At 40.7% G+C, this 12,677-nt stretch overlaps 1 protein-coding gene across 3 annotated transcripts in view; it reads right to left on the bottom strand.

Moving 5' to 3' along the window:
• TMEM168 (transmembrane protein 168) overlaps positions 1 to 6,798 on the bottom strand; it is a 49,859-nt gene extending 43,061 nt beyond the window's left edge. Inside the window, exons 1-3 of one of the 3 annotated variants that reach the window (XM_057731574.1) lie at positions 6,331 to 6,625; positions 4,143 to 4,188; positions 539 to 1,789 (exon numbers count right to left, since the gene is read on the bottom strand). In XM_057731574.1, coding sequence (XP_057587557.1) covers positions 539 to 1,663 — 1,125 coding nt within the window. In that variant the 5' untranslated portion in view covers positions 1,664 to 1,789; positions 4,143 to 4,188; positions 6,331 to 6,625. Of the gene's footprint in view, positions 1 to 538; positions 1,790 to 4,142; positions 4,189 to 6,330; positions 6,626 to 6,667 lie in introns of those variants that run through there. The other 2 variants (XM_057731575.1, XM_057731573.1) reach the window with 2 other exon arrangements.
• Between the last annotated feature and the right edge of the window lie 5,879 nt (positions 6,799 to 12,677).

Raw genomic sequence — 12,677 nt, 5'->3', positions numbered from 1 at the left:
GGCTCTAATCTGTAATTAAGAATCTGATATATTATGTATCTAACCACTTTTTATATGAAACCTTTAGGGAAATGGCTATATAAAAGAAATGTAGTGAGGAGACCAATGGACTATACAGAAGCTAGGTAACCTAGTTCTGGATAGTACCAGTGACTCTGGATATGTTTTCTGGCTTTCAGTTTCCTCATATGTATAGTGAAAAAATTAAAGAACAATCTCTAAGCACCCTTCAAATGTTAATATTCCAAGGATCTTTAATCCATGAGTGTTTCATTAATGTACAATCAGAAGGTAGGAAGCATACCACATGATGAGTATTCCTAATATTTTGGTACCTCTTGCTAGAAAGCAAATGAAACTATCCTGTCAATATTCATTCAGTACTTCAATTCTAGGAACAAAACTAAATAAGTGCCCTGTCCCCGCCATCTACTTCTGAAATCAGGAACCTGACCTTTCAATTCTAATAATTCAACTAAAAGCAAGCATTTAATCACATATAATAGGCATTGACATAATAAACAAACTATAAACTTACCTGCCAGGAAACTGCTCCCAAAATTGCTGTTGCAATAAGACTGAAAAAAACTAACTGTTCTGAAATTAAGCAAAAATGGCGCATCCCTTTGGATGCCATGATTCTATCAAGGCTATTGTTATCTACCCTGTGGGTATATACTTTATGGCAGTCATTTAATTTGGTATGGAATCCCCAAAGAGTTAAAAGAAAAATAATATGGCAAATCATCCAGAAAATTCCAAAAATGGAAAAGCCTGGTATTACAAAATACCAGAGATGAGTGTCTCTAAGTTTAAATGCTGAAAGAATGAAAAACGTAAGCTCAATCATCCCAGTGAAAACAACTGAAAGTCTTCTGCAAATTCTTCCACGGTACAAATAGGGTTTCCACCTTTCAGTCACTGAAAGTCCACTAAAATAAATGTCAAGGAAAGGATCAGTTATCAGGCAGATAAAAAAACATGCAAAAGCAACTGGATTTTTGGGAGTTTCCAATGAGGAGAAAAACAGCAAGACTGCAAAAATAACTAAGTTTGGAATAGCTAGAAAAGACTTCATTCTCAGGTCAATAATCAACATGGCCAAAGCTACAACAAGTAAAATGACACTGAGAGACTTTTCCACTAACATAGTTGTGCTGGCAATGGCAAATCCAACAAGTTCCAGAAATTCAACTGTGGTTAGTAAGGTGGGTCGATGACGGACATAACCAGAAATTCTCTCCACCAAAGAGCACAGTATCCTTAATACGATGGAAGTTAGAAGCAAATATTTGGTTGATTCTTCTTTCACATCATTTTTAAAGGATGAATTATCAAGAAAACACAGGAGGCCAAGCAAGAATCCAAACCAAAGATTGGAGAGACTTAAACTTGCTATTTCCATTGAAAAATAATAATAGAGTATGCTGGCAATTCCAAGAACAAAAAGACCAAGAATAAAAATTACCAAAATTAAGGAATTTGCTGTTTTTTCCCATCTTACATAAAGACCTAAGCATATAGCAACCAGTAAATTGATTCTAGCTAAATAGCCAAGATAACGCACTGAAGAATGCATGTTTACTTCTCTGTTTACTTCTTCCAGTCTTGTCATTGCTAAATAGAGACAATGACTAAAGCAATAACGCAGTGATTTACACATTAATCTGTCAATTTGGGCTTTCTCCCCAAGTTGCAAAAATTAACTGCTTGTATTTCATACAGCAAATCCAATGTTTCTGTAACTCCTATTTCAGCATTTTGTCTGGTGGAATTTGTTTATAGTGACCTAAAAAGAAGAAAAAAATATTTCATTGTTAATTGTATGCAATTTACCTTTCACATGTATCTTCCTTATACAAAATAATGAGTAAGTGAGAAATAAAGCTTGTTCTAAAACCCAGTTTAAAATCTGACTTTCATGTATATCGATGGTAATTGTCTCTGCTTTATAAACTCTGCAGTTTATCCAAACAAAAATGGAGATTTTTTTCTACTCATCCTATGCTAGGATTGTATGACTAAGTTACCATCAATGAAACTGTTTAAACTTCCAGAGATGGTGAGGAATTCACCTAATCCATTTTTACTCCAATATCTGGCTTTTCAACAACATGCAAAGATGAGATATTCAACTTAGCTTAGACATAACAGATGGGTTTGGCACAATGGAAAGCTACTCAATTCTTAAACGAAAAGAGCGACCTCATCATTACCTCTAATTTGAAAGCATCAGTATCTAATAATAGCAATCACTACTATCTGCCTAAAATTATCTACATCTTTTTACCAGTCACCTCTAAAATGCTATAAAATCTTAGTCTTAACAGTGCTTAACTAATAAGCTTATTAGAAGTTTAACTGTATTAAAGTTACTCCGTCACTAAAGTTGACCCTTAATTCTCCTTGTACTTTTTCCTCTACTAAATTACTTTATCAAACCTCCAATCTCTGTAGCAAACCAATTCTGAACCTTTCTAGTCAAAGCTGTAAAGCTGGAATGCTGACCAATACTTATGGTAAGGTAAATTTTAAAAACTATTAATTTTACTTTTAAAAAGTTATCACAACAATTATTTGTTAAAGGACCCAGATAATTATTTCAATCGTAAGTGCCCCTTCAAGTTGCACTTGAAACATGATGTAGTCAAAAAATGATTTAACTATCTAATACATAATTCTTCAAATTTTCTAGTATGCTATTTCACAAGAAATGATCCATGTAATGGCTCATGGTCACACTGAATATCCAAAGAGAACTCAATCCATAAAAACTCAAAACTCAAAAAGTAACTAGTTTGTGATCAGCTTACTTATACTTTCTAATATTAGGACACTAAAAGACCCAAGAGAAATATGAGAGAACTTGGAAACCCTTAACTATCCATTTGGCTGGAGAAGAATGTCACCAGGTGATAACTTTAGGATCTCTGGGAGGTTCCAAGTATTATTACTAATTTACATGTTCAACAAGTATATTTTTTACAGCTAAGTTTATTTAATTAACTAAGAATTCCAATTCTTCCTCAATTACATTTTCACTCAATCATTTCTTAAGATACCACACACCACTAAAGAAAACATCTTTCTTTGGTATATTTAGGTTTTATCTTTTTATTTAAGTATGAGAAACTGATAGTATCTAGAGTACACTGCATTTTTAAAAAACATTACTTCTACATGTTATATCATCATTCAACAAATATGTTGGAATATATGTCCTCAAAGGGTTGATGGTACAGCCTGGGCTCAGATGGCTGAACACTGCTGAAGAAAAAAATCACACCCCAGACTAAATGACTGCCACTCAACTCATGAGATATACTTCTGTGCTTCTCTAGCCAACACTCTCATCCTCTGTGACTATGCACACCTCTCTTCCCTATTCTCAAATCTCTGACATCTACTTCCCGGCAAATTCTCATCAGATGATTCTGCCTCCAATGAAGTCATCAGAAGGGAGCTTACCTGAGTTTCCAACACCACAAACTTTTATCTACATTTCCAGATTCAAGAAAAGAAGGCTGTCCCTTCCCTATCTAAGGCTACATCTTTTAGCTATACACGTATCTTTTCCCCTCTGCCTCTTCCAGAACTTCACACTCTCTCCTCTCTCTTTAAACTCCCTCTCTTCTCTTATCCATTAGCACTTAAACATCTGCAAAGCTCTTTTTAAAAAATGATACCAGAAAAAAAAAAAAACAGAAAAAGAAACAAACAAAACTAAAATGGTCCTCACTAATCCTCATCTCCAATTCCAAGTTCAATCTTCTGTCCTCTTGACACCCAGTATTTGATTGCTTCATTTCTCACACCAACTAAACCGTGGTTTCCACCACACAACAACAAACTACTCTGCCAAGTTCTAAAATAACCTGCAAATTCCTAAATCCCATGGGTACTTTTCACTCAATATCTTGCACATTCTTCAAACAACCTTTGATATTTTTGACTCCTCTCACCTTCTGAAACCTGCTCTTCCTTTAGCCTCCAAAGACCACTCTCCAGATTTTCTTCCTAATTCATTGATCTCTCCTTCTCTGTCTCCTTGCAGGTTCTTTCTGAATCTATCTTTTGGAGGTTCAATCCCAAGCCGAGGTTCTTCTCTCACTATACACTTAAACACATATATATTAACCTACCTGACAGAAATAAAAGCAGTAGCTCTGTTCTGCACTGAGGTAAAAGCTTAGAAAAAAGGAAAGGAAAATATGTAAATAATAAAGTATAGCACATTCATAGCATGGAATATATGCAGCTACCCTGTTATAGGCCAAAACCAACATGGCAGAATATCGGTTTTAAATGGCTAATTTACAAAAGTCTTTCCCCATTCTGACCTTCTTCAAAAGACAAATAGCCTGAATCAGAGAGTAAAACAACAAAGCATTGCAATCCTTTTCAGTGGGTCTGCCATCACTAATGATTTAGTGGGAAATTACTTGAGAGGCAGATAAAAAAGAACACAAGAGTCAATCTGAATACAGGAAAAGTTAACTAATAACTGCCAGTCTGTTTTATATAATCCTATATACAATCATCACCAAATCTTGTCCACTCTGCTTCCTACACACCTCTTAAATATTTCTACTTCTTTTTATCCTCAAGGTCACAATCCCAATTTTGGCCACCATGATCTTATGGCTGAATGTTTCCCTGTATCCACTCTTGCCCTTCTCCAAGAAGTATCCTTTTTAAAGCCAAAATTTGTCACATCATTCTGTTACATAAAAACCTCCAGCGGCTTCCCATCACTCTAAGCAATAAAGTCTAAATTTTTAAAAATGCCTTATAAAGGCTTCCCTGGTAGCATAGTGGTTAAGAATCCATCTGCCAATGCAGGGGACATGGGTCCGATCCCTGGTCCGGGAATATCCCACATGCCATGGAGCAACTAGGCCCGTGTGCCACAACTACTGAGCCTGCACTCTAGAGCCCTCGAGCCACAACTAATGAGCCCATGCTCCACAACTACTGAAGACCACACGCCTAGAGCCCATGTCTGCACAAGAGAAACCACTGCGATGAGAAGCTGGCGCACCCCAACGAAGAGTAGCCCCTGCTCTCCCAAACTAGAGAAAGCCCGGGGGCAGCAACGAAGACCCAACACAGCCAATAAATAAAAAATAAATTTACTTAAAAATAAAATAAAATGCCTTATACGGCTCTCCTCATGGGACGTGAATAACTCTCCTGCCTCATCTCTTACCATTCTTCCTCTTGAACTTTGTATTCTAGCCATACGGATCTTTCAATTCTGAACTACATTAATGCTATTCCCTCTCCAGGTGCACTCCTTTCTCTCCTCCTGGCCCCACCCCAGTCCTCACACCTGGCTCACTCCTACTCTTCAGGTCTCAGCTTTAATCATTTCCTTAGAGCAATCACCTTGACTCATTTACATGATCCATGTATTTCCTCTATAACAGCAAAATATTCATCAGCTGTTTAATATTTGCATTCCCCACTAGATCACAAGGTCTCTCAAAGTTTCTCTTCAATACTGTACACCCAGTGTGTGGCAGAAAGTTTGACACCAAGTAGGCATTCAACAAACACTTGCTGAAGAAATAAAGACGGATACAGAAATAACTATACTTAATAACAATGCCAATCAGTTATACAACATATATTAGTATACAAAGAGAATAAACAAATTGTCTAATATCCCACAGCTAAGAAGTAACAGAGCTAAGGGAGATTCCATCAGTTTGGTTTGTTTCTCGGCCTTATTCCAGCCGTCACTTAATTCATTCAAATTCCTCCAAACCAACAAGTTCTCTTTCATGTCCTACTTCTAGGCAATGGTTCACTGAGTCCAAGACACACTATATTATGTGCATCGTCTTTGACTCAGAATCTATTTCCGTCCCATCTAAGGAAAGCGTCAAAAGCTGAAAGAACCTCCTGAGCACCCAGGGTCGGGGAATTCCAGTGCTTCGGTTCCATGAGTTCATGATAACTCTTTGGACCCATCTCACACAAGAAGATTGGCACCTCGAATATTAAGTCCCTCAGCAATAGGGCAGCAATAGCAATTCTTATTCCATTCTGCTTCCTCCTAACAAGATTGGGAGGCCCCAGAAGAAGCCTCGCTGTGGTCAACCATAACTGGGCACCAAGCTGAGTGGGGAACTGCTAGGGGATACGGAGAGGCGCCCCGCCTTCCATCCTCCACCCCACACCATCAACTTCTCTCCGAACAGGTATCCCTACTCAAGCCCCGGGAGGCCGCCTGGGCGGAGCTTGGGACCCGCACCACGCTGAGCCCCGGGCGGTGTCTGTGCCCAGGTCTCCCCGCCGCGCCGGTGACCCCCCTGGCCCACCTACCTGACTCGGCCGCTGCCACCAACGGTCTCTCAATCCTCGGAGTCGGCGCTAGGGCCGGCACGGTAAAGGGAGGGCCCTTGGGGCTGAGCCTGCGACTCGGAGCGGGGAGGCGGCACGCCAGAGGAGTCGAGGGCTCGAAGCCGCACGGTCTAGCACAGGCCAGTCTCGTCGGAAACTTCCTCCGTTACTGGCCCGGCCGCGGCCGCCATATTCCCGCCGCCGGGTCCGCGACGGTACGGAACGCCGCCGGGGTCAAGCCACGCGGCGCGCTTCCTCCCGGAGACCCGGCCCAGGCCCGGCCCCTCTCCCCGCCCAAACCCGCCGCGCCGCTGCGCACCCATTTACGCTTGGCGCTGGGGACCGCAGACGGCTCCATCTGGGGCACAAGCTGTGGCCTTCCTGGACTTAGAATGGGCGGCGAACTGGGAGCTGGAAGACCAGGAGGACTCAGGTCGACCGTGACCGTGAAGCATCTAGGCCGCCTACTCGCGTTGGACCGAAACTGGGGCAAGACGGGCGGGCCGGGCGCACAAGGACAGTAAATCGTGCAGGAGGCGTTGCTGCTCTTTGATATCTATCGCATAATATATGGCTTTGTGTCCACTGACCAGCTAAAAGCGCAGGCTCCTTAGGCTCGCCTTCAAAGATCTTCTCGCCTCCTTTTCTAATTAAGACTCCCTTTAATACACCGCCAGGGTCTTTACTCCGCTGACAACGCTAGGCTCCCCCAGTCCTGGCTCATTCCATTCCCCCCTGCCTGTGTTCCTTACACGTTCACCGGCCTCGTATCCTGAGGGTCCTTCATAGCCTAGGGCTGATTCTGCTTTGTATCTGAACACACTGAATAAACGTAGGGGGTATTAGTTGGAGGCAGCGTTTCACAGCAGCTGTGAAGCTGATGGTTTAGGGGTTTGAATTCTGGTTCTTCCCCTTCCTATGTGCGAGCTCGGTTTCTCCATCTAAGAAATGGTACCAAAACCTCCTTTCCATGTTGTGAATATTCAGTGAAACTATTTTTTTTCTGGCGTCCTAAGGTAGGCCCTCAAGAAGTACGAATTCCCCCTCCCTCTCCAAGAAGCACTTCCTGCCTGCCAGCCTTCTGTCCCTACCATCATTTTCTACTGTCTATAGTGCTTAGTGAGGTCAGTCTCTATGAACCCCAGTTCCCTCGTATGTAAGTAGAATGCTGACAGTACCTACCTTACAGGGTTGATGTAGGGATTAAATGAGAAGATGTGTGTAAAAATTACATTAAAATCTTTACATGGCTTATCCCCTTGTGATAAAGCTCAAAATCCTTAAATAGGTACAAATTGTTGTATAGTCTGCAACAGCAGACTGTACAACAGCTTGACCTCCCACTGAAACAGGAGGGAAGAGTGCAGGGCACAACCTTTAAAAGAAAGACATAGCCATAGGACATCACAAAAACTGGTTAGAATGAACTAGGTCCAAGATGGCAGAAGACTTGACTTCCACTGGACGTTGAGCCTCATTATATACTCATTGTAATACATTAGCATGCTAAATGACATACCCACAGGCACCATGATAGTTCTGAGGCCAACCATGGAAGTTCAAAAGGTGGGCAGTGGCCCAATTCCTAGAAATCTCCGCTCCTTCCCCAAAATAGTTGGAATAATCCTCCCACTCATTAGCCTATGAAATTACCCAGCCTGTAAAAACTAACCACCCCATATGTTGGCACATCCAGCCTTCTGAGATGGCCCACACTCTGTGGAGGGTGATTCTTTCTAAATAAATCTACTTTTCACTTTGGCTCTCACTGAATTGTTTCTGCAAGGAGAGGTGAGGAACCTGAGCTTCATTAAGTCCTGAGACCAGGTCTGTGATCTCAATTAAAAGACCATGGGTTCAAGTCTCAATCTGAGTTGCATGGTTTCACCACCACACTCCCCAAACTCTGCACCCTAGCCTCTTCCATTTCCTCAAATGCACAGACATGTTCAGTTTTGCTCACCATTATTTTGGCCTAACATGGTGCTTGATATATAGTTGGTACTTAAATACTTGTTAAAGGAAATAATAGGACACAATAGGTCCTGTCCTCCCACTTATTTTCTGTTAGTGTTATCAATATTCTTGTCCTATTTCTCCTAATAGAATATGAATGTCTTCATTTTCATTTCGTAGATGGTGGGGGGTTGGGGTGGACAGCACATCTATAGTGATGAAGCACTCTCAGACTCAGATTCCTCACACGTAAATGAAAAGCTTGTGTTTGATTCTCTCCAGACTCGTGTCTAACTCTGAATTCAATCAGTACCCAGCTCCCAAATCTGTAACTCTCTCTGGGGAATACAGTGTCACATTTCCAATTATCTGCTAGATGTTTCTACTTGAATATATATTGTCATCACTTCTAATTCAACTTGCCTTTAATGATTTTCCTCCACCTGAACCCTGCTTCTGTGTTTGGGGAATTCTCCCCTGTTGACTGAAAAAAAAATGCACAACCTAAAAGTTGAGAATTATATTTTATCTGGCAGACAAAACTGAGGACTTAAGTCCAGGACACAGCCTCGCAGATTGCTCTGAGAGACTGCTCTGAAGAGGTAGGGGAGGAGCCAGGATATGTAGGAGTTTTTGCAACAAAGACCAGGTAGTCCGAATTTCAAAAGATTACTGTTAAAGAAAACCAGACATCTCAAGTTAATGAATTTAGCGCTTTTCTATATATGGGAAGATTCAATAGTCTGGGCTTACAGAAATGATTTCTTTGATATGTACCTCAACTATCTGGGGCCAGTATCTTGTGTTTTCCCATCCTGTCTCCTCAGGGCTCACTGTGGGGAGGATGGGGGGTGAGGACCTGTAATGTGATGGCTTGATGGCTGCAGCATTCTTTGTTTACTGATAAGGCAGGCAAAATTTTTCACTCACACCTCCCCCCTTAGGAGTCTAGTAGCTGAAATTGAAATGCCAAGTACTTATTCAGCCAATCATGTGCACCAGCTGGAAGCTATTGACTCAAAAAAGCAGACAGAAATCTATACTCCCTGGATAACTGCAGGAATGCATCAAGGTAAGCTCCTGGGGCAGTAGTGAGAGAGGTTCTAGTGGTGACATCCGGTATTAGCAGTGTCATTGATTCAAGATGCCTGTGTGTGGTGACGGCAACTCCAGACCTTTCTCTCATCAGTTCTGTGGTCTTTAATTATTGATTGTAGTCTCTGGCCATGCAAATTCAAGCCTCTAGCTCCAGCAATTCTCTGAACTACCCAATATCTTCTAATAAATTTCTTTCCTGTTTAAATAAGCAACAGCTGTTTTCTGTTCCTTAGGACTAAGATCCCTCATTAAAACAGAGCTTTTCATCTTCCTTAAAACTGATCCTCTGCCTTGCGACCTTGAAACCATTTTTGAGGCTTGTTATCTTGTCAGTATACTTTAGAATACTTCAGTGAGATGTGCATGTGTTTGAGAGTTAACTTTAATCTGCACACTCCAGGGTAGGTAATTAGCATTTGAAAGACTAATTAGGAATCTTCACTACAAAGTTGGATGCACAAGTGCTTCCAATATCACTATGTAAATCTGTACTAGAGGTATGTTAATTAGCATAAAAGATTAAAATTTTTCATTGTGGAAATAACTGGTGGTCAAGATATGTGGCTGGTTAGAATATTGTACAGGCACTACTGTCCTTGCATAAATGTGGTATGTCTGCTGAGTCTAGCAGACTGACACCCATCAGAGTGGCTCCCTAGAGTCTAGACCTCCGTTTCGTACTTTGCCACAAAATATTTTTTGTGTACTTTTTTTTTTGTATGCCTGCTTGTTGATAAATATTTGTGTAGTACTATTACGTCTGAGACTTGTTTTCACTATAGGACACGACCTAGTACCAAGGGAGATGGGTAGCTCTCATCAATCTTTAGTTGTTGAAGACTGCCAGCATTTACTAAAAGGACCTGACAATTGTGAAGGCCAAGGGTTGTTTATTATCATTCACCATATTTTTTGCATTTATCATTTCCTATCAGCTTCCATTGCCACTGCTCTAGCTGAGATCCTGACCCTGAATTACTTCACTGACTTCTATGCTGGTCATCTTGATGTCAGTGTCACCCCAGCCTAACCTACTACACAGGCCTCCTGACTGATATACTCAGGGTACAACTCTGTATCAAGTCTTGGATTAAAACCAGTGACACACAAATTAGAGAATAAAGTCCAAACTCCTTAGTCTGGCACTTGAGGCCCTCTGGGGTATGATCTACCCCACCCCTCACCCCCCAGCCCCCTTGTCTGGTGCCATTCATCTTGAAATTAGAAGTATCAGGGTCAGTTCTTGGACATCTGGCACATCGATAGCTGAATACCTGGATATAAAACAGCCACCTGGGAAACATTTCAGTGACAGATTTCAAGCTGCAGTTATTGATGGCAGTGTAATGATCCTAATAGCTGGACCATCCATTCTTGAACACTTGCTTCTCTGCAGGCAAGGTCTGTGTGCTCCAGGCCAGGATATTCACCAGAAGTTACTTCAGGCTACAGACACCTGTTGAAAATAGAATCACGATTTAAAAACAACAACAAAAATCAAGGAAAGGAGAAGGGAACAGCACCCGTGGCAGGAGAAATGGATGATCCTCTGTGGCAGGGGTCACAGATGACTCCAACATTATTTCTAAGTTCTCTCTTGTTTTCCTCCTACTTCTTTCAATTCTTCAATCCTGTTCTAGAGCTAAACCAACTCAGGTTCTCCATAAATGATCTTCTTGGCCTGATTCCTTGCTATTCCTATGTAATACTTTGAGATTACAGACTTATTTCACCTCTATCATGTAATCTAATCTTTATGAAAACACGGTGTTGCAAATATTTTCTTCACCATTTTGTGGATAAAGTAACTAAGGTCCAGAGAAACTACACTGTTCCAGAGCAGGGACTTAAACCTCAGTCTTTGGGCTTCAAGTCCTCGGCTATCAAGTGCAACTTTCTATTATTTCCCTCTATATGAAACACAGGTATTTCAGTCTCTTTTCTGCTGTTCACAGTAAGTAGGGAAAGGATTACTAAGTCTTGGTACACTTCTTATTAAACATCTGGAAGATCTTTAATCTACACACCCAAGCCCAGGCCCAGCCTGGTTAATTAAATAGGTTAATTAAATAAGTTAATTAAACTAGAGTTTCCTCTTGAGTGAGTCCTAGGTAGATTGTGTGCTTTTTAAAAAACACTCTCCCTTCCCCATCCCCAGTGATTTTAATGTGAAAAGGGTTGAGAACCACTGAGTTATTACTTCATTATCATAGTGGTTCTCCAAGTGTTAGAAATGCAGATTATCAGGTCCTACCCCTAGATCTACTGAATCAGAAACTCAAAGCATAAAGCCCAGATTTTAGGATTATGTTCAGATACATGTGTCAGAAAGCTCACTAACTGTGGCTCATGGCATTTTATTTCTAGAAGTAGGTGTTCCAGAGCAGAAGTAGCACCAAGGTTCTCCTTGGTGTTCAAGATCCTGATTCCTTCTGTCTTGTTGCACTTCCGCTCAGGGCATGTCTTCCTCCTTATAGTCCAAGATGGCTGCTTAATTTCCAGCTGTTGCTTCTGAATTCTAGTCAACAAAAAGGGGGAAGTACAAGAGGCAAAGGGATTTCCCTCACCCCTACTTTAATGACACTTCTTGGAAGCTGTATAAGACACTTCAGCTTATGTCACATTGCCCAGTATTTAGCATTTATAGAGTCTGGGAAATGTGCCATGTTTTTGAGTGGCCAAATGCCCACCTAAAAACCAGAGTTCTCCTTTTGTGAAAGGAGAATAAATAATGGATGATAACAAGCCGTCTTTTCCAGAGCTTAACTAACTGCTTTTTCCCCATCTCCCAAATTCTTGTTAAGTGAGATAATAAATGTCATTAGTGTTTGAACCACTTTTGGTTTCTTATTGTAATGGATGCACCTTATTTCATTAGCTTTTCCACTGTATTAATGATGGCAAATCTTTGATCATGTGGCTGAACCATGATTGAGTTAAACTTTTCCTTAATTTTAAAAACTTAGGATGTTTTTGATTCTTGCTATTGAAAATATTACAGTGATGAACACTTCAACTCATTGCATTTGTGATATTATTACATTTCTGATTATTATTTTGAGATAGATTCCTAGATAGGTTAAAGAATATGAATATTTTTAAGGCTGTTAATCAATACTGCTGATTTTATTGCCAGAAAGGAAACATTTTGTGCTATCACTGCCAGTGAACTACATTTTTAGCAGCAGAATGTTTTGTCTTTTTAAGTTTTTTGCTAATTTTCCATTAACATTTTGAAAATAATGCATTACTGTCTTCTTGAAATCTAAAAATGC

Source organism: Hippopotamus amphibius, chromosome 4 (genome assembly GCF_030028045.1).
Source record: "Hippopotamus amphibius kiboko isolate mHipAmp2 chromosome 4, mHipAmp2.hap2, whole genome shotgun sequence".
In the NCBI taxonomy this organism is placed as follows: domain Eukaryota; kingdom Metazoa; phylum Chordata; class Mammalia; order Artiodactyla; family Hippopotamidae; genus Hippopotamus; species Hippopotamus amphibius.
This window is presented reverse-complemented; position numbering and strand designations above follow the sequence as displayed.